At 37.6% G+C, this 22,576-nt stretch overlaps 1 protein-coding gene across 29 annotated transcripts in view; it reads right to left on the bottom strand.

Annotated features, from left to right (window-relative positions):
- CARF (calcium responsive transcription factor) overlaps positions 1–22,576 on the bottom strand; it is a 47,070-nt gene that overhangs the window by 16,632 nt on the left and 7,862 nt on the right. For 27 of the 29 annotated variants that reach the window (XM_048047133.2, XM_067000017.1, XM_067000016.1 and 24 more), the window contains 13 exons: positions 22,266–22,387; positions 20,581–20,802; positions 19,385–19,505; positions 18,110–18,239; positions 17,041–17,125; positions 12,468–12,657; positions 10,065–10,185; positions 9,119–9,262; positions 8,434–8,667; positions 7,865–8,027; positions 6,868–6,943; positions 2,972–3,102; positions 1,621–1,987 (listed from right to left, as the gene is read on the bottom strand). In XM_048047133.2, the coding sequence (XP_047903090.2) occupies positions 1,621–1,987; positions 2,972–3,102; positions 6,868–6,943; positions 7,865–8,027; positions 8,434–8,667; positions 9,119–9,262; positions 10,065–10,185; positions 12,468–12,657; positions 17,041–17,125; positions 18,110–18,239; positions 19,385–19,505; positions 20,581–20,802; positions 22,266–22,387 (2,106 nt within the window). Of the gene's footprint in view, positions 1–1,620; positions 1,988–2,971; positions 3,103–6,867; positions 6,944–7,864; positions 8,028–8,433; positions 8,668–9,118; positions 9,263–10,064; positions 10,186–12,467; positions 12,658–15,084; positions 15,199–17,040; positions 17,126–18,109; positions 18,240–19,384; positions 19,506–20,580; positions 20,803–22,265; positions 22,388–22,576 lie in introns of those variants that run through there. The other 2 variants (XM_048047140.2, XM_048047139.2) reach the window with 2 other exon arrangements.

Here is a 22,576-nt window from a genome sequence, read left to right as displayed (position 1 = left end):
TTATCCTCCTGCTCTCCAGATAAAGAACTAGGCTCTGGAAAGTAGGAACTGGATGGAAGTATCTGTACATTTTATAGGCAAGTCTTCCACATAACTTAGGAATACTACCAATACTCTCACTATTCCAAAATCCAAGGTGGTGAGATTGAGACCTTGAGCAGAAATCCCAAAGAACAGTGAGTTTAGTTCCTGCATTTGTATAATTTAAATTTTATATTTGGCTACACTTCTTTTTATAGAAACTAATATTTCTTTAAAAAAGTCACCTCAAAACATTCATCACTTAAATGATTATTTCAGACAAGTCAATATCTTGATTGAACAAATGGGTTAAACAACTAAATGAAGAAGGTACATTTTATAACTTTTCTGAAATTCTTTTAGCAAGAAGGAAAATAGAGTTTTTTTCAGAAGAGCAGAGACATCCTGTTATGCGAAGGAGACAAGCTACACAGACATTTGAATATAACCAAGAGAAAATTCTTAAATTTAGCTCTGACAACAATGTCACAGCAAAACGTCCTAATGTTACTTCAACAAATCCAAATTTCTGCAGGTTTCCTCACATACCCTACTATTTCCTTTTTACTTGTTCATGTATTCTTTTATCTCAATTTTCTTTATTTCACATAATTTAGAACAAATTAAGTTTCGCTGACCTGTAAAAGTCATCAGAACTTATGGGGATAATTATAGCTATGGCATTACGAAGGTGTAGGCAGATCTAGCATATGTTTACCTATATTTTTCTGCAAAACTGCTCAGGAGCCATCTTCTGAGAAGTCACGGATGACAAGATAAAGTAATATAAAAATAAAAAAGTGAAGTATTGCACAGCTAACACCTCAGACACTCTGGAAAGTCAAAACAATATGTTGCAATGATATATACGCTCCATATCTAAGAGGTTTTCTTCACATGGAGTAGAAATCTTTCTTTTTGAATGTAACATTTCATTCTTAACCAGGTCCCATAGCTGAGAATTCAAAGACTGTATCTGTATCTGACAAAAGTGGTCTAAGGAGCCTTCTATTTTGACTGAAAGTTATTTAAGGTGTTTAACATACATTTTTAGAGAAGTATTTTCAGACAAATTTGAAATTTCAAGCAATTATACAACTCCAACTGATCACAAAGTATATTGATGACTACAGGATCCTAGTTAAAATTTACCAAAAAAAAACCCCACTGTAATCTGCTGGGATGGTGCAAAGAAAGAAGTCACCAAAAAACACATTTCTTTCCAAAAAGTCCTAACCAGATTCAATATTGGTTATTTTCTATTCTTATTTTTCCTAATAAAATGTTATGTTTGAAGATGATCATTTTAGCTAAATGCTAGGGTTTTTTGGGGGGGCAAAATTAGTGCTCATGAAATAAGATGGTATTTTTTCAAAGGAAGTGATAAGTAGCTCAATTAAGTCATTTTTTACAGCAAAGTCTACACGTATTTTTACAGTCACATATTTTTACAGTAAAAAATAATTAAAGTCAACTGAAACAAGCCTATGCTAGAGCTCCACATTATCAACACATTTCTCTACTTTGCTCTAAGACACAGGGAACAAAAACTTACGGTATTTTCTATATTTGTGTGTTATTGGGAAGAATGAAACTTACTAAGTGCAGGATGGCTGTCCACAATCCGTACTGGAATAGTCTGTACACCTCCCAAAAGAATTTGCTGGACTCCTCCTTCTAGGCTTCTGGAATCATCTACCCCTTCAACTGCTACCAGCTGGCCCATGGTGACCAGACTCTGATTAGAGCCAGGTGGAGTCCCATAAGCAGAGTCAGCAGCACTATGCTGTGCTAGGCCAGCACCTGCTTGCAGACTGTGCCCCTGACCAAGCACTAGAGAATGGTTCGTTATTGCACTCCCTGTGGAATCCAAGAGACTTGCAGAGCTGTGAGGGGAATGGTTATTTACAGCTATCAGGGCTGTTGATTCATTTGTGGAGGTAAAAGTTGACTGCAGCTGCAATCCCTGTGAAAGAGAAGGCAGAAGTACAAATAAACCAGTACACAGCAGGAGTAATTTACATTTGATGACAAACATTTTGCAGTGCTGGAACCGGATAGCTTCTGACTATATGTCATCTCTTTTGAACAGTCAACCTCAGCATCTGTAGACTAAACTTGTATTAGAAAAAAAAAAATCAGACAATGGTGTCCAGCAGCATCTCTAAGACTACTTATGACCATAAAGCTCTAATTTTGGACTGAGATTCAGTTCCAAATCATTCCCCAATACTGTCCATCCCCATGATGGGTGAGCACTAAAAGCTAAGCATACTGCTTTAAAGGAGACTTGGATGAAGCCAAGGCTCTCTTCAGCATGAGAAGGAAACAGCAAGTAGAACAGCAATTTACTGCAGGCTCTATTTCTATGGAAGAGATCACACATTGGGGTTCAGAAGGTATGAAGGTAGCTTTTCAAAGATCTTTGGGAAGAAGGTTAAGAGAGCCAGATTTCAAGAGACAAGAGCTTTAGAAGCAGTTTGTTTGGCATGGCATTCTTAACCTACACCTCAGCCTTTCAACCTGGAAGTTCACATATCTGAGCTGAGAGCAGTTTTAGGATTTTAACAGATTTTCTTGAGGCTGGAGGAGGATTTAGAAGAAATGAGTCTGACTTATCCTCCCTCATTTTTGCAGCATTTTCATCATGAAATGACTGGAACATCTGGAAAATGAATAGGCGTTTGATTTGAGGCAGAAGCTCACTACTCTCATCTTCTTGGTTTTGCCTCTTGACTTCATAACTTCAAAGTGGCAGTGAGATGCCCTGCACTACAGCCAGATGTGACATATTAGAGAAGCCAAAATAGGAGTTGACAGCTATTGCAAAGTCCATATTCCCTCACAGCCAGCGTTTGGGATCAACAGTTGAGGAAATTTGGTATTTTCAGCTTGCCTTCAGCACTCCCAACACAGAACATCTGACATTTTGTAAACAACTTGACTGTACCTGAAGTTGTGCAAATATCTTGGGCTGAAGTGAAGATAGTGAAGACAACAGCTGAGCTGTTTCTGGTAGCAAGGACTCCCCGCTCTGGTTGGATTCTCCTTTGGTGACGACCGACTCCGCTGGTGAGCTCCCTACAGTGCCAGAGACAATAAACAGACAGTTGTAACAGACTCCCTCCTCTTGTTTAAAAGCCTCCCCTGTAAATGGAACAAGCCAAGCCCCTTTAACCTCAATACAGACAATACAGACACATAGATATGCATATACACATATATGCTGTTCTTTTTTGCAGAAGAGCTTGGAAAAAGAAAAAAAAAAGTCTTATTACAAGAAAAAAGATACTATTATAGGAAGATGGCATGTGTCTGTTGAGAGTGAAAAAGAAGCAGTTCTGTAGAGCAACGTAATTATTCCCTACCCTGTGTGTTGAATTTCTAGTTTTAACATAAAAGCTGAAACATTTCTATCAAAACAGCAATCAAATAATTTGACCACACATACACCTTCAGCAAGGGCTCAATAACAAAAAGGCATCAAAAGAAAGGATTGTCTTACAAAATAAAAATCTACCCAGGAAATCCTGCAAGTCTTCTCATTCCCTTCCAAAGTGTGTTTGAAGAATTAGAAAAGCTTCTAAGCAATATCACATCAAATATGATTTTAAAGAGAGGCTATTCATTTGGGGGTTGTCCAGCCCACACATTCCAACATATTCTGAAAATTCTTATTTAAAGAAAGAATGATTGACTTAATTTCCTCAGGACTTGTGGAAATCAAGATTCACTTGTATCAGTTTCTGAAAAAAATAAAAAAATAAAAAATCCCATGGGATTATTCCATTTCCTGAGATACCGAGAATATTTTGGATAAGATGTACACAGATGCGAGTAGACACTGTTCAGCTTCCTGTTTTGCAGTTTCACTGCTATAGCTGTAAAAGACCTACTTGCCCTTTGCATACGGATTAGCCTATTGAATTTTTTAAAAAATTTGAGAATAGTCAACAATATCAAAAAGCTTTCTAGAAAAAAAAAATTATACTAAATTTCCATCAATCTGAGCAAATAGAGATACACTTTTCATCACATATACTGAGCTGCAAACTAACTTTTTATCCTAACTGACCATAAGGTACACTCTAAATCTTCTCAAATAAAACTACTTCAAAGGTTTAGGCTCTTTTTAATACTATAGAGAGATCTCATACGTGTATGTGAATATTCACAGGTAGGAAGAGAGAGTATTTTCCTGAGGTTGTATTCTACACCAATATGCCTAGGAATAAATCTAATAGATCATATTCTATTCTACCCACTCCTTATACTGCATGGATATTCGGTATGAATGCCAGAAGCTTAAAAAAAATACACACACATGTACTGGATTTTTTCACTTGCCAGCATACTTCATAACAGATGTAAAAGGGAACAATGACTTAAGAGTTTTGATAGTGACAGTGATTCTTACACCTGGGAGTAAAGAGACAAAGTGGAATCATATGGTGAAGGATATTCTTCATATGTCTAGAATTAGCATATTTTAGGCAAAGACATGGAGTTCTGCACAGAAAAGGAAAGAAACAGCTGGGTCTTAGTTCTGTTGTTGTTCAATTTCTTAAATGTAAATTTGTCCCTATTCAGCACAAGTTGAAATGAAAAAAAATGTATACAAACAGTACTTTGAGAAGTCAGTGTTGTTTTTCCTTGCTATCACTTCACATTCTTAAACAAGAGCTGATTTCAGTCAGCTTTCTTTTTTCACTAAGACTTGTAATATAATTATAATAATGTATCTCCAATGTGTACAAACACATCCTCACATAAATTTAAGTGGAGATGAGATATGCTGAAATTAGATTATCTGCTTATATTCACTGAATTGGCACACGTGCAGAAAGCCAAATGCATCCAAGATCTCTAACGTCCTCTAAAACCCAGCATCTCACTGAATGGATGTTTACATATTTGATGAGCTATTTTGCCTTGGAAAACTATCTGTGAAAGATGAAGAAAAGCAAGAGTTCATCTTCTTGAACCCTTACCAGCATTCAGACAGTTCATACCAAAAGTCAACTCTGCTGAGCTCTATGACAGCGGTTAAGTCACCATTATTCTGTTTCTCTCCATAAAAGCATAGTAATGGAAATATTAACATAGGTGTGTAAGTTTAAGCACAGTAAATCTGTTTATACTGCAAATTGCTTCTTTTCTAAAAAGAAAAAAAAAAACATTATTCACATTGAGCCTAAAAATTTTCTTCTTGTCCTCTGACAGTTGTCAACACAAATTCTTGCCCTAAGTGCTCAAAGTATATAGGATGCATTTCAGTTTAATTGGATTCAATGCAGCAACAACTACAATAAGAGTTTAAAAACAAAACAGAAGCCCAACTTTACTTTTTTTACTAACTGTAAATAAACTAATGTACATGAAATTGCTCAAGAGAGAAGTCATACTGAGCCAGAATTCTGGGGTTTTACTTTTTCTGCTATAACAAAGGTAAGAAATAGATCAGGGAGTGACAGGGGTCAAAAGTGGAAGATGCCCAAACACATCTGGACTTCTTCAGGCAAGAACTACAGTGCTTCTTCAGGCAAGAACCGTATTGGAGGATAAATTGACTCGAACAAATCTTTAAGCGTGACAACTGTGACAGTGCCCCTTTGATCCCTGGGAGTTCTCTATCCACTGGAATAAAAAGTACTGAACACTATGTTCCAGTTAAATGAGGAAACAAGCTGGCACTGCCACCGACTTCAGTAAAATTAAGAAGTCTGCAGTCTATCTTAACGTAATGCATGCAAATAATTAGGCTCTTCTACCTTGCTGCAATCATATCTTGCTGCTAAAGCTAATTTTTCTGATGAGGGTCATATCAAACCTATTAAAGAAGAGATGCAGAAAATATCCACAAACATGCAGGGAAGTTCTTTCAAGCCACACTCACTAGACAAAGCATCCTTGAAAACGAAATATCCTTGAAATCTGGACACAAATGTGAGAATAAAGTTATTTTAAATTTATTAATATCCACCATGATCCAGTAGAGCACCTCAACCTATGTGGAATCCTAACCACGTGGGTAGCATTTAGGTCTGGTTACAAACACGTTTACTTTCTTTTAGCACATGTTTTGAAGTTGAAGTAAAAGTAGCATGAAGCCTCTTTCAACAAAGAAAGCATGGTGTAATTAGTTTCTTTAAAAAAAAAACACAACAGACCTTAGACCACAAACATGGATATAACAAGTTTCCATAGAAGTCTACATTGTGTTTTCACAGCATTATGAAAAAGGAAAGTGTTCTCAATTTTGACAATAAAATTACAGCATTAGTTGTTCAGGTCCTGACCCTGGCGGTGGAAATCAGCAAGTCAACAACTTCCCGAGAAGAAGGAATCTCAAAATGCATTCAAGTCCTTTTTAGCAAAATATTTAAGCACATGCCAAGCACAGACCATCAAGGAATTCAGGTACCCAGTTGGCCACAGCTGTATGCCCTGATTGATATGAATATCTCTTCAGTAGGAAATTCATTTTCTTTTCCTACGCAGGTGTTATTAGCACCGTCATCCAAGGCAAAACACTCTTCCAAAATAATCAACCCTTAAAAATTTTCAGTTGCTTGAGGATGCGAAATAAAAAATAAACTTAGTTTTCATACTTTTGTCAGCTACAGCAGGGTTAAACGTTTTTTTCTGTATGTGCAGTCAAATAGTACAAACAAAAAAAGCTTGCCCTTCCCTGCCTCAAAACAGACACACCAAAATAATCCTCCTTACATTCAGCTGAGTGAGAGAACATGTCAGCAACCTCTCTGGATGGAAACCGAATTTCTGTGACATCGTTAACAAAACAAACCACATTTGGAAACAACTAAGTTATTAATATAGTCCTACCAGCTGAAGTTGGTGAGGCAAAAGTAACAGTCACTGTTTCTGTGAGAACATTCCCACTGTCTGTGGTCCACTGCAACTGAAAGGAAAAAGATTGCAGTTCTCAGAAAGATTGCAAGTTTGTCTACTACAGGAACATAGGGTCAATTCAGGACCCACAAGAAAACAGTGTGTTTTTCACTAACTATAAATTTTGGCAGTTTTTGGCTTACAAAAATAAAACACTGCAAACTGTTTTTTTAATACACACTACACCAAGAAGGCTAAAGTTATCTTGTGAAAATTTGAAGACTGAAATAAAAAAATCAAACTATTTGGCTAACAAATATCACCCATTCATCTGGGACAAATGCAGTTTAGGGAGAGGAGGGGAAAAATGATAATGCAGCATCATTTAATACTACAGTTCTGCAAAACTGATTTGAAATCAGCAGTTCCTTTGCAGTCAACCTCATAACTGGAAAAACTAGGATCATTCTATCTCTTACTGCTCAAGAGGTGGAAGAAAATAAAGGAACAACACAAGTTACCCAACATTCTGAAGTATCTACTTCAGGCTTATTTCACTTGCTATAAAGTGCAGTCGATGCTGTACAAACCCTAATTTAGACTCCACCTCAGACATACTTCATCCCAATTTTTCAGATATGGAAAAGGAGTAACTCCTCCAACACATAGATAACAACAAAGCCATGAATAAAATTTTCTGCTGCATGTCGATTTTTCCATACCACATGGCTTCCAGTTCATGCAATCATCATCCAAGAGTATTTTTAATGTGTCAATCAACTAATAGCAATCTAATGCTGATGAGATAAACACTGAAAAGGTTTTTTTCACATTTAATCTAGTCTTGCTCAGCAAGAGATTCCACTGAAAATATTGCTGCCAGAAATAAAAAGTCAGAGAATTGTAGATGAAACACAACTAAAAGTAAAAATTAAATGAGACTTTCAGTATTCAACCCAAGAACCAAAAAGAAACACTAGGGTGAACGTACCGTCGCTGGAATGCTTTCTGAATTATACACCACCTCGCCATTTCTCAGGGACTTCTGCACTTCATGAATGTGGTTCTTGATGTCGTTCACAGTGGGGAAGAAGGACAGGTTATGCCTCTCTGGCACTTCATCAGGCTTGAATAATTCTCTTTCCACATACTTTCTGTCGCATGTTAAAGGACATTGAAATTAAAATTAAAATATGTATATTTAAGCTCTATTGTGCTATTCCCTTGTTACAACTGCTGCTACCTTCTCCCTCTCCTTGTTGTGTTGACAATACAAGAGCAAGCTAAAATAACTTCTGATCCAGTCCTCTGGGCATCTACTCTAGAGCTCAGAATTAAAAATGCCCATTTACTCAATTAACTTTAGAGAGGACACTAGCTCTTAATGGTTGTCTATAATAAAATGAGAAGACAAAATCTGGAAAAAAGCAGATTCTAACAACATATAGGAAATACATTCTTTTACACATCAGTACTGCCATTTAGCTGCAAGCCAAATTAATCAAATGCAAAAGCAGGTATAGCAGTACAGCTTAAGAGCAATGCCAGACATCTCTGTACCTCAGTTGTTTCCTCACTGCATAGACTTGCTCTATTCCCTGAGACACCAGTTCTCTGATCTTGTCTGCCACTTGAGGATGAAGTCGGGAAGGCAGAGTACAGTTCTCATCTCTAGCAACTTCCTCCTCCTCCTCAGGAGAAGATGCAGAAAAATGGGAGGGTGAAGAAGGGAGGTAGGAAGTTTCCATTTCATGATATTGGTGGGCTTGCTGAGTGGGTAACTGTACATACCACCTGGCAAGAAGGAAAGAGTTTCTATACTCAATTCTCAAGCAAAGGCAGCAAAATGAATCTCTTGGGGAACAGCTGGACAATCACAAATGACCCAGTTAGAGTGACATAAGTCTTTACAGCCCCTCAGCTGGAAGATACTGCCCTTTAGAGCTCAGGGTCCTCTGACACTCTTCAATGAAAAATAAAACAGGTTAAATATCCCAATACATACAATTATTTCTACTTATTCCCTGCAGGGAAACATCTGCTGAAGTTCCACATCTCAGCATTTAACACATTTACCAAATGAAATAATCCAGAGCCATGAGTCTTACTGACATTGTGGAATTTATACTATTGATATTAAGCAAGAGCCTTAATAAAGTAACTAAGAAAATCCAAATCCAAGCAAGCAAATTATTGCTCTATTTGCTTCATTGGTCAAGATGAAAAAAATAAATGCAAAGTTCACCTGAGGACACCACCAGCATCTATCAAGTTCTTCTTGAGCATGTTGAATGCTTTCTCCTGCTCCATTCTTATGATTTTCTTGTCAATTTTAGGGTCAGTAGGAACTCTGTACTCCGGAAACTTTTGAACCTTTTTAATATAGATCCTTCCAAGAGGAGGATTAAAAAAAAAAGAAAAGAAAAGAAAAAAAAAAATAAATTCCTTCAAATACACTTCACTTCCAGGGGGAAGGCAAAATCCCCACCTACTTCATACTGGATATTACTATAGAAAAAATTCAAGCAGAGTGTTGTTCTGGGGGTTGAGGAGCCTCTAAGAGAAATGAAGAATTTTTAACAGATCATTAATAGAGAGGAATGCAGGTGGATACAGAGAGTCACATGTATGGTCCAGGCTGGAAACCACTCAGCCACACTGGTTTTGCATTTCAGCAAAAATCCTCTGCCCCTCAGTAGCATAAAAGCACAACATCATTTCTGGACAAGCCGGAATTCACCCAGCCTGAAGCATAAGCTGAGTACATACACATCTAACTGCACCTGTCAAGATAAGCACACCCTTAGCTCTGCAAAAAACAAACAAGCATGGCACTAAAACCCAGAAGGATGCCCAAGGACAAGTTAAAAAAAAAAAAAAAAAAAGATGACAGTTGGATAAGGAAGAAGTCCTCACCAGTACTCAGATAGAGTGATTCCCACCTGTAGTTCATGGACTGATGTACTGCTACTTTGCAGCTAGGCAACCTATCAAATGTCAGCCTCATTCAGTTTAATAGGACAGCATTTCCTCCTTCCCTGGATATGTGCATCAACCTCTAGTTATCAAGGAGACAAAGCTAAGAGCCGCACTGCATGATATAAGCTACCCCGCAAACAGCACTCTGTCAATGTTCATGAAATTTATATTTTCTTAGGATGATGGTCAGTAGCTTTGTAGCCGATTCTTACCTTGCCGGACAAGTGGCTTTGTACAGATGGACAGAAATCCTTTCAGGCTCACTGGCTTTTTTGGGCTGGAACCCTTTCCTTCTTGGTCCATACTGGCACTCCATCACAATGGCTCTGCTTCCTGGGAACAGAAAGTAATTCACTCTATTTGAGCAACCACAGAAGTCGTTACAGTAAAACACTAGCTATGGAATAGACAAGAACTCTGAAAAAGTTATTTCTGCTTAACAGATTCTTCAGAAGGCAGTACGCTCAAGTGTAGCAAGCATTCAAATACAGTGCAAATGTTTTTTTCACAGCATGCAAGGAACACAGAACACTTTAAAAGCGTTTCCCAAACTGCTATCACTTCACAACGCTCCTGGTAGATATATAGGGGCAAAAGATTGGCTTCTGACCCGATCAACAACAGTAATTGACAATATGAGCAGCCTTGCTAGTTACCAAAGGAACACAGTATCCTGGTAATAAATATAAATAAGAAATAGAATCTCCAAAGTAACCAAGAAAATCCACAGCTGAAAGCAAAGGACTTTAATTAATACTTCAGACCATGCTGCCCCACAAATTCTTACCTGCAAATCTGACCTACCTTATCAGTTAAATAACACTGCCTCAGTGTGGCATACCCCCATGAACACAGACAGGCTTAAACAAAGATTGCTTAGCTTTAAATTTCATTCAGATACATGACTTATTCCAATCAGACCACTTACGAAAGGAGTAACATGCATAACAGTGTTTGTGGTCAAGAAGAGAACCTGTATCCGTCCCATATCATGTTTAGCTATTACTTACATTTCATATAAACCAGTCCACTGGCAGGGAGCTGCCTATACCACAAATGATATAACCAAAACCTTTTTAAGGTATCACAACAGCAACATAAAGTGTTTCCATAAAACACTCAATGATTTACTGCCTGAGAACATGATATTATTAGTATATATACACATCAATGCATATAAAGAGAAGTAAAAATTGCGCTTAACAAACATATCTAGCCTTTTTGGATTTTTTATTTTTTTAAATTGAAATCAATATGCTATGACTGAAAAGACTTCAAGAGCTTTAAGTTAGTCCTTACTAGCATGCATGTCAAACCCAATCTGATGGGGCCCCTGTTTTACAAAGGTATTAGCTATATACAATTCTTACTAAAACTAACAATTGAGATTTTATAATTAGTTCATGTTTTATACTATGTAGGAGCTACCCAGCTTCTCCACAACAGAAACACAGTAGGGAAGGCATTATGGTTTGGTTCCACTTACACAGAAGGGATAAATTCCTTGAGAACAGTACTTTTGTCCTGCACAGTTTAGAATTAAGTTATCTGGGATTTAAATTACAGTTCAGAAAACTGCATTTCCAGCCTCTGTTCTATATATGTAAAGGTTTTTAATGAATGTTCTTCATGGAGTGCTTACATTCTAAGCCTAACTGCATTAAAAAGGCAACTCATTAGAAATACACATAATGCCCATATGGGGATCTGAGCAAAGCAAAAATACTAAATACTACAACTTAAAAATCAGTGTCTCTATTAGTCTGCAGAACTTTAAAGAAGAAAGTCTATGTGCGGTTTTGTTCTAAATATCTTACTGTGGGGGAACACATTTATTAAGCAGATCTTACAGAAAATTAAAAATACCTCAAATGTATTTGGGGAGCTGGAAATAAAAACGTAGATTGTTTTGGTTTTGCTCTTAGTTTTTTTATAACTCACAGCTTATGGCTGAAGCTTTAAAACTGGTGCTGACATTTCACTTTACCAGTTACTTTCAGCAAAAAAAGCACATAACTTACACTCCAGTCATTCATGACCTCTATGTAAAAATTAAGAGATTCATTTCTTACCTGAATGAACTTAATTTCACATATGCATCGCATGAGCTAAATGCATATTTTCCAACCTCTTGAAGTCTGCACATTCATTAAAAAAAAAAATCTGTCTGCTGAGCTATGTTGATGTTTACTTCTTTTTTATTTTACAGGGGGCCACTGAATTATCTTATTAGCTCCTGTGAAATAAATTCTTCAAAGGGTCTCCAAACCAGGCAAGAATACTGGAGCAAGCTCTTACCATTATGAAAACTTCCAAGTCCTGATTAAGCAGAGGGAACCTCCACCCAAAGAACCCATTCACAAGTACCATTTGATGCGGGTTCTTAACTAATTTATTTCTAAACAAAAAAGGGAACGAAACACTCACATCAAAGCCTGTGTTTTCAGGGAAACAAGCTCCTTCAGACTATGGCATAGAGGTACCAAAGCTGCTCTTTTTTTTGTGCCTTGACTTTACTAACACTAAGGAACACCACAAGGATCCTTCTTTATGGCCAACTGTCAAGTGATGTTAAGATTTTTATAGTAGTTATTGAAATAAAAGAAGTTAGTTACCTGCATTGACAAAGGGGATCCCATCATATGGGACATACTGAGATTTCCACATCAACCGTGTGGCGGGTTTGGCTGGGCTTGGAGACTGGCGCGTCCCCCACACACTTTGTGTTTGCTGCTTGTGTAGCGTTAGAACACTCTCTAATTCTGTCTCGCTCACACAATAGCCGCGGTATGAGTCCCCAATTTTCTGCATGGAAAGGAGGTGAAATAATAGGATTATTCACCCAGCTGACTGCTCTCCATTACCCAAGAAAACAAAAGCAGTCAGGGACTCTGCATGTGAGAAAACAGGCTCAGATTTTTGGTGCTTTGTGTTTTTTCCTTCCCCACACTATTGTCATCACAAGCAAATTTACCACTGGATCTAGCACCAGAGCATTCTCCATCGAGGTCAGCAGTCTGTCAGCCCTCAAAGACCCTAAGTGCACCAAGAACCCCAGAAAAGTTTACAGAGTTACTGCCAATGCTAACTTCCACAGGACAACTTGACTCGTTTTTTCCCCCACAGTGCTTACTTCAGCTGCAGTTTCCTTCTAAGACAAATTCATCTTAGGTGAACATTTTGATGGAACTGCCTCAGACGATCTCTGAAGTGCTAAAAATTGTCTACATATCTACTTCAATGCACGGACACTGCTCTGAGCTGCAGCAGAATACATCTGCTTGTGCTACTAGTAACTGCCTCAGCTGCTTAGTGCATTAGCTCTGAATTGAACTCCCCAAGCTTTAAGGCTCTCTCCGTTCTTAAAGCTACACAGAAGCACAACACGCAAGATTTGCCACGTGCATATCAGCTACGGTTTCAATGAACTCTGCTGAACTCCGGGCAAATACAGAAAACTCACATCTAGATCTGATTCAAAGAAGTAGTCAACAAAAACAATTACAAACAACTCATTGACTTTGCAACATCCCCTGTGACAGCTGCTCAGCTGGTTTGGTGCTGGTCTATGAAGGCCCGCCAGCAAACCATGAACGTACTGGGACAGGAGTGAGCTATCCATCCAACAGTAACACCAGGAGTACTCTGCTAGCTCAGTCTTACAACATAACCATGGAGCAAACGCATGGTGAATGAATGTTGGCATCTGATGGATCCATTTTGCCACCTTCAGTGACAAAGCAGACACCTGTTTAAATAATACTGACAACAAAAGCAGCAACGGTATCTTTCCAAGACTATTATCTCTCAATATTTATTAGTGACAACAGCATAAAACTGTCTCATAGTTACCTCAGAAAAACAAAATGTCTGTGGTTAGCAAGACCTAAAGTCAACAAAGAGCAAATAAACCCCCTCCAAACAAAGTGGGGAAGCAGGCTGTTGCTGCTAGCACAATCCCCATAGGATAAGGTTATGCATGCACTGGCTGCAAGAGTCAATCTATGGTATCAGTTTCTTGCACCGCGAGCATGCTGCTCCACCGCTTAGGCAGGTCTGCATACACAGCAATCATGCAGCTGCAGCAAGGAAGAAACATGGGTAAATGTTGTAATTGTTTAGCCAGAGACTGTAAATAACAAATGAACAGAAATGAAGCGATCTGAAAAATGCAGAAGGAAAAAAGCCTGAGAAGTACCAAAGTACCTTCTTTACAGAGACCTGGAATTATCCCCTCTCACAGCAGGAAATGCAATACCACTCCACAGAAAATTCTACATTACCACCATATCTCTTTCCATTCCTTACACTGGTCACTATAAACAGCTTCTTGACCTTATTCTAGGGAGATGATAGAAAACTTATAGAACTGTTGTGCCAGAAAGGTAACAGTTAAGGTACTGTCTCCTATTGTAGCTTTAATTCTGCGCAAAATCCAGCATTTCACAAAATTTGGGTGTGGGGGTAGAAGAAAATCATATAGCACATAAGATCCCCGCTCTCTAGGAGCTTCCCATGCAGGAACAAATGGATAAGTGAGACCATCTGTTCCAAACAAATAAATGAACTTAGTTTTGCATAGTTGATTAATTAAGGCAGTTTTTAATTATGCTTTATTTCAGTATGCTGACACATGCTGGAAACGCGTTCTGATCCGACTGCTGAAAATTTTAAGTAGGTTAAAGAAAATAACTTATTTTTTTAAAATCCGTTTTTCGTTAACAAAGTAACTACCCTGAATTAATTGGATACTTTCCAACCCTTTAACTCCAGCCAAATGTCAAGCCAAAAAAAGAAGCAATTCCTTTTCTCCCCCTAGCCTCATCTCAGCAAGGGCACATAAAAGCTTACGCTAAAGTACATATATCAAGACTGCAGTTTTCCTTGACTGAAGTAACAGCAAGCAAGAAAATGCCAGAGGCATTACACTGTCTAGGCACAGCAAGCATAAGCTGAATAGTTCAAGACAGACAGAGGATCAATGCGAAACACAGAACTTAGCGCTAGTTTTGCAGTCGCAGCTTTTACTGCCCTGTGTCTGCCTGCGCGTGCTGTACTAACCGCACTTCAGAGCTCAGCCCTGGCCAAGACCTTGGGATACATGAAGGGCAGTATGCACCCAGGCTATGCACAGCCTCACCCACTGGTATCTTCCATTAAATGCACACAGACTTCCACTTCAGATTTGGTTCTATTCTGGAAAGTGACTGAAAAAGTGGAATTGTGAGTTACCTCATTTATCTGCATGAAGAATGGTTGGACTAAAGGTAAAGCGTTTTCTCCACCAGATCCCCAGTTTCCAGTAGGACCCTTCTACCCTGTTACTGGTAACAAAGTGTTCTGCAAGACACCAACCTCAAAGATAAATGACACTTCAGAATCCCATGGTCTCTAGTCTGTGCCCATAAAAACACACATGCATCTGAGCCATCCCCTGTGGTTTTACAAGAACCATGTGACTGAAACTCAGCAAAGCAACTCTGCTGATAACACACAAGGAGGGAGAGAATTTGGGTCATTCCTCCTTGGATAGGCTGAATTCTGCATGGAGAACAGCAATAATTTATTTTTTTTAAATAAAACCGTGAGGATTAATGCATACAGACAATAGTTCAGCAGAGAGATAGTTATATCCTCAGAACACATCCAAACATTTCAAAAAATATCTTTCTTTTTTAAGAAAGAACAATAGAGAATATTATTTTTCTCTTTCTGCTGCTGTGAATTTTAAACTCAGCAGGTGAAATTTCTTATAAAAGACTTGTATTATGGTTTGCTTCATCTAAGTCCTATAAATTTAAGCCAATAATAACTGACTCAGACAAGCTACATGGATGCTAAAATGAGAGAATACATGTCACAGTGGCAAAAGCACAGAAGTTATACAAGGGTTATACATCTTAATGGACTTGGAACAACTAATTGTAAACCATATCTCTACCATGGAAGAGTTAATGTTATTACTTATTGACCTCTAAATTGGATAAATATTGGACAACACTATTCATATGGAATAAAAGACATAACAAAAGGAGGAATAGATTGATATATTTAGTCAATTTAAAAATTATTTCTAAGTGGATATGGAAAGCTATTCCATTTCTAAGTACTTTGCAGCTGCAATTTCTAGTTATCATTGGCAAAGCCAACAGGGAAAAATGTTCAAATGGTAATGATATCTGAAGAGGTAAACAAGATAGAATACTATTTTTCCTTTAAAAAAGTATTAAGTAAAAATAAACATCTATCAGGAAGAGTTTGGTAGCAGGAAGATGAGGTAGGTGATCTCTCAAAATCTTCCCATCACCCCCTTTCCTTTTAAATGATTTATTAGGCATTCTAGCTGTTAACAACATCCTAAGTCACCAGGATGTTTCTGCAGACATCTAACAATATGCAAATAGAGAGTCCTGTTTAGGTCAATGCCGTGACAAGGGATAAAGATAGTTTCATTTATATCAAGTATACAAATTCTCCATTTAGGGTGGTGAATTAACTGTACAAACTGCAGTTGAAAAAGATCATTTTAGTTTCTTAGTAGGCAATTGGAAACAGAAGCACCAGCCTTTCCCAAATGTAAAGATTCTCTCTCATGAAGTGTAAGAAAATCCTAAAGCAAGTATTGGTCACCACAAAGGAAAACAGAAAACTTGGGATAGGATCTCAGCATTTTTCAACAAATGAAAACAAGCACAGATAAGCATGCATGATAAAAAAGTAAGAATATTTAAGATATTAAGGCGCTCTGATAAGTCCCAGACCTGACCCTGGCAAGTAGTCACATGGATTTCGATTTCTAAGAGACAACACAAACTAATATGAACAGTAGCAAACTTACAGCATACAGAAGAAATTTTATTCTTTAATTGCACTTAGAATAAGTGCAACAAAAAGTGGTTTGCTCAGCAGAAGACAGCAGGGCTTACACTTTTTCAGGAACAAACTTGATAACTTTGCATACACAAATGGGAATCAGTGGCTCTTTCCAGAGCTGTATAGCATCACAAGATTTCAGAAGCAGAATTTGTGCTTCAGGAGCTGTTGATGGTCAGTCATTCCCAAAAAAGAAAGTGATCCCCAAAATCTTGAACACAACTTATACAACTATAAACATTATTCCTGTCATGGAACAGGACCTATGTCTTGATCTTGATGAAAAAAAATGAATCAGAACTCTTTGCAGCTCACCTCACAGTTCCTGAGACGGCGTGCCCATGCAGGTGTGTTTGGTGGCAATTGCTGGAGAGGGATGGGAAAGGGGTCTTCCAATATCCTGAAAAATAAAATGTCGTAAGAGTCTGTACAGACATCCAGGAAATCTGATTTTTATCCTAACCCACAGCTATTAAATCAAAACAGTGCATTACATAAAACAAAACAGGGCATGACCAAACTACAGATACTATATAAACTTGCCTCTGAAAACCTAGGGTTCATTTTTTCCATATTCTACTTCACTGCCAAAATAATTCACAATAAATATCAGTATTTTTAAAAATCACTGTCTTCTGTGTTCAACAAGACCTCTGAGCATTCAGTATTCTCAGTATTGTTGCCTAATAACAATAGTCAAAACACTGTGAAATAGATCATTTGATTATCTTGGTAACTTTCTAATGCAGATTGGTGGCAGAGTGCTGACCATTAAAACAAATATCCAATGCTTTTTAAATGCTGCACATTTTAGTGGATTTTAAATGAAAGCATTCACAATTAAAAATACTAGGTATCACTGAGGAAGGGGACAAAGTTAGGTATCAAAGACAGGAAGAGAATAACTGAACTATTTAAACTTTAGAAACTTTATTAACCAATCTGCCTGTGTGTTCCACTGAAACACACCATTAGCAGCAACTTTCTCATATATTTTACGAAAGGAAGCTTCAGCTTTCCCTGCAGCTCTTTCAATAAATCACTTTCAGCTCTTGGCATTATAAGTATCTGGAGTAATTTCAGTAATCTGCACTGTGTTTTGTACAATACCCTCCTATTGTTCTAGTCAGAATACATCCAACTTCGTTTGGAATACAGGTACTTCAACTGCTTTTCTCATGTTCTGGCACATACATAAGGTCCCAGTAAACACGGTTGGCTACATATCATTCACTAATACTAAAAGTTCATAACCTCCACTCAACCATTCTGAGGTAATTTGTTATAGCCATTGCAAAAACCAAAACCCCACAAACCGCAAGAAAATTCATCAGCATTACCAGCAGGTCAAAGTGATTGTTAATCCTTTCAACTCCTGACCTACCTGGTGGCTGTTTTTTTTGATACAGTGAGAGACGCCTGCGGATGTAGAATATAACTGCTTGCACTGTCTGCTAGAGCAGCCATTGCCACAGTCTGCAAGTTCCCATCACCACGCTTCTCATCTGAAACATCTTTGCAAAAATAAAACATCCTTCTGGTTAACAACAGAGAATGGGAAAATGACAAACTATAATTAAAATTGTATGTTGGAAGAGCAAACATTTTGACATATGAAAGAAGACGATTTCCAGAAGAAAAACTGTGAATCAGTACTGATAAACTCTAGGCACACATACGAAGATACACCCGATAAGGTTGTTTGTACTTGGATACTTTGGTTATCATGCTACTGCTAATGAATCCCCATACAACAAAGTAAATAATCAGAAGAACTTTAAAATCTCTTTTACATTTCCACAAATCTATACAGGATTACATGACTATTCTGTTCAGCTGCAAATGGCATTTTGAGAATCTGTTCAAATTTTTTATTTTATACAGAAAATGCAAAACAGTAACGAACCTTTCAGAGTTTGACAGAACATGACAACTGAGTTTTCAGAATTATTCTGTGAATGCAAACTAGTACACAGCCTTTAGCCATCCAGCTAGGCTTACAGATAAATAATCAATGCTTTCAGATTTTAAAATATATCCTTTCCTAAAGAAAAGCTTAAAATTTGTGCATGTAGTTGTGCATCTCAGCACATACTTCAAATGTGACACACTGAGGGCAAAAACTTGGTGACAAAGTGGAAGTTGCATCTCGTGCTTCATGGGAAACTGAATTTCTACCTAGATACTTCACTTCTGGCTTCACAAAAGATGCCACATCACCAGAGTGAAGTCTCTGGAACAGATAAGAACAGGAATTCTCCTATCTGCATTACTTGAATTAACTACTTCATTCAAAAATGAAACAAGCAGGCAGTAAAAATTTGAAGCTGATGGTACAGTTGTCTGATATAGCACAAATATATTTATTAATGGTAAATAAGGCAAGAAACAGCTTTATCCTTCATATCTCTATTTATCTATGACACACCTAAAGTCAGCATAATAACCCTTATTTCAGAGGGTTTTGTCCAACAGAAAACACTGCAAAACATGCCAGATTCATAATCAGAAAGCAGATTCAGTAAATATGTATTTTTGTCTTTTAACTTTGGCTAAGGGAAGGAAATATACAAACAAGAGGTTCTTAAAAAAAAAAAATAACGCAGGATGCGCTTAGTCAAAGGAACACATACCCTCAAGTTCCACAGTTTAAACTCACCCTGAGTGCTGGTCACATCCAGAAGCTGACCTTGAGGAATAATCACTTGGGCCACTCCTGGCTGGGCAGAAGGAATGACATGCAGCACCTGGCCATTTTCTGACTGGCTGGCAACAATCATCTGTAAGACAATCACAGAAAAGTGTGAATGGTGCTAGATGGTCTAGTGATCATTGTGCAGATTGACCAGTTTTGCTTATAACTAGAACAGGAAATATTCTGGTTGGAATTAAAGCCTTTTAAATTAACTTGGTTTCATATAATAAAGGAAACTGTCTATTTAATATCAGTTTCTTAAAATTACTTTCCACCTTTTAAAATAGTCATTTACTTGATTAGAGAGGAAAAAAACACAAACATACAGGATTCTACAATGAATTACACAATTATTCAGAACTGAAAGCTATCAAAAACCTGAAAGTAATTCATTGGATTCACTGTAACCCCATTCATGGACTAGCAGGATTAATCATAACATATAAATAAATTTGATCTTTACTCCTAAGAAATTGATCTCTATGGACAGTGTTTCACGCAAAAGCAGACAGAAGTAAAGCTGCAGGACTTGAAAAAACAAATTAATTAAATCTTCAAAAATCCTAGAAAACTAAAATGACTCCTTACAGTAAATAGCGCTATAGTTACCAAGAACTTGTTTCCAGCAATGTTATAAAAGCTAAAATAACAAAATATAACCCTGTTCCTGATTGAAATGGGTAAGGTGTCTATAATGACAATACAATACATGCCAAGCTAACTACGTGAATGAAAGAACACTTATTTTGTATAAAGGTAACTAAGAACTACAAAGCAACATTTTGAGCAAATTAAAAAAAAAAAAGATATAATGGGTTAGCTTATTGCTAACAGTCCCAAGAAAATAGACACACATATCCAGGGAATATAGAGAAAGCAGCAGCGGTAGAAGTACGAAATCTCATCACTCAATAACATCCAGGCTGCGTAGTGACAAAAGACATGACACTGTCGTTTAATAAAATTAGTAATGGCTGGAGATGGGGCTTGCCAATGAGGAAGAGCAACTGGAGCATGAACTGAACCACTGAAAAGTTCCACCTTGTTGCTCAAAACTGAATTAATTGGCTGTGACAACAAACAAGCACCGTATATACGGGTCCTTCAAAGAGCTCCAATGCCACTGACTTCACCACCTGCCCTGCTTCAGACGTACTCACCATCTGCGTGCTGGGCCCTCCTAGGGGCTGCAGCTCATAGAGAGGCTGCCCGTTTTGGTCTACCAGGTGGAACTCCTCTGTGGAGAGAGGCTGAGGCTGGGGTGGCCGTGCAGGCGCAGCTAATGATGGAGAACTACCCAAAAGGCGTACTGTGATAGGCAAGGCTGTGGGAGAGTCACTCTGTCCAAACAACGGATCCTTGGAATCCATGCAGGTTAAACGCTTTCACAGAGGAAAAACAGTAAAATGCGCTTTAATGCCAAGTAGCAATTTCTACTTTTAAAAAACAAACAAAAGAACATTTAAAATTGTCATGATGCATTTTTACTTAGATGGAGCTCTATGTCCTTCTGACCGAGAGGCTACTATTTAACACTGGCAGTTCTGGTTTTCTCATTTTCATGCTGAAAATACGAATACATTTCTGCTTCCCAGAACTGACTCTCTACTAAAGGGAGAGAAATTCCACTGTGCCCAAGAGCTGTACCCCAAAATTACTCATCACTTTAAAACATCTCAAGCCTACCCAGAAACTGAAAGAATATCCACCAACTCAATTTGACTTAAAAAGAAATCTTAGATATTATTCTACTCAGCCTTTAGATACATGCATTTAGCTATGGAGACAGTCTCTATACACTGATTGCTTTCTTAATTCTTTACCACAGAAGATACACAAGCAGCAGCAAACAAATTCAAATCCAAGAATTATACAGTGCAAGACCAAGAATCAGATCTTGCAAGTCTCAAAAATATACATACTCAGAACATATTCTACTCAAGCTTGAGAAATTGAGATCTCACAGCATATTCCATTTGCATTAAATTTAAATGTTTAAACACAAATATGTGTCCTGTTGCAACTCTGTCAGCACAAATATTAAACATTTAAAAACAGTAAGAATTAGGTAGCCCTATGTAAGTTATGTAAGGTTGTCATTTGGCCAGTACAAGAAGGGCAATCTGTTTTCTCTCTGCAACAATTACACAACCAGCTCTGATGCTTCTGCAAAAAAATGTGGAAACTGAAAATCAAAAAAGAGGGGAAAAATGTTTCTAAATTCTGTACTGAAGTCAGAACTGGGCCAGAAACCTTATGCAGTTTCAGCTCCTCTGTAAGAAACACCAGAAAACAACAAGACTGTATGAAGGCCATGAGCACACTACTAACACGCTACCTGAATGATACCTTAGCCAACGCAATCTGAAGAAGAACATTTTATTCACGTAAGTCTCTGTGGCTAGGATAGGTGGCAATATTTAGTAATAACTATACTTAAGATTCCCCTTCACTTGATGCCTATACAGATGTTGTGTTGTCCCTGGATTCCCCTTTTCCACGTCTGGTCACTAAGCAGTTTGACACAATTTTCAAGTGTTCTGAGCCCATCCAAAATTCTTTTAATAAAGAATTTTGTTAACGCAATAAGTATTTCCTCAGCATTGTATCAGGAGTTAGTAAATATAATTACTAAAAGGCTGTCATTACAGGTAACATCTGGATATTTATCAGTTCAAAACCGAATGGCACAAGAATACAACTGAAGGAACTTCTGTATTTTTTAAAAAAGACAATGTATTAGTATAAAGGGAACAAATAAATATATTAATGAAAAATCATACTGTAAATTAATTGGAGAGAACGTAAAGAAAGCATCTAAAAAGACAAGAAATTCATATCTCACCTGAAAAACCTGATCGTTTGTTTCCAACTGTCCTGTACCATTGCAGTTGCCTACAAACAAAACATTAGATCTTTCCCTAGCAACATCATGGTCAACTCCATTTTCTTCCATTACCAGATGACCTGGAAAAGTTACAAAACTTTACTTCAGTACTAGTCTCAATCAAGAGGTTGCTACAGGATTTTTTCTGGTGTTAAAGATCTAAGTTTTACAGGTTCTAAACCCATTGCAAGCTAAAAACAAAGCCCTCAAGATAAAAAGCCCTTGCTTCTTTACCACTTTATTACACACTGCAGAGAAATTGCAGTGTG

The sequence above is a fragment of the Anser cygnoides genome, chromosome 6 (genome assembly GCF_040182565.1).
Source record: "Anser cygnoides isolate HZ-2024a breed goose chromosome 6, Taihu_goose_T2T_genome, whole genome shotgun sequence".
In the NCBI taxonomy this organism is placed as follows: Eukaryota; Metazoa; Chordata; class Aves; order Anseriformes; family Anatidae; genus Anser; species Anser cygnoides.
This window is presented reverse-complemented; position numbering and strand designations above follow the sequence as displayed.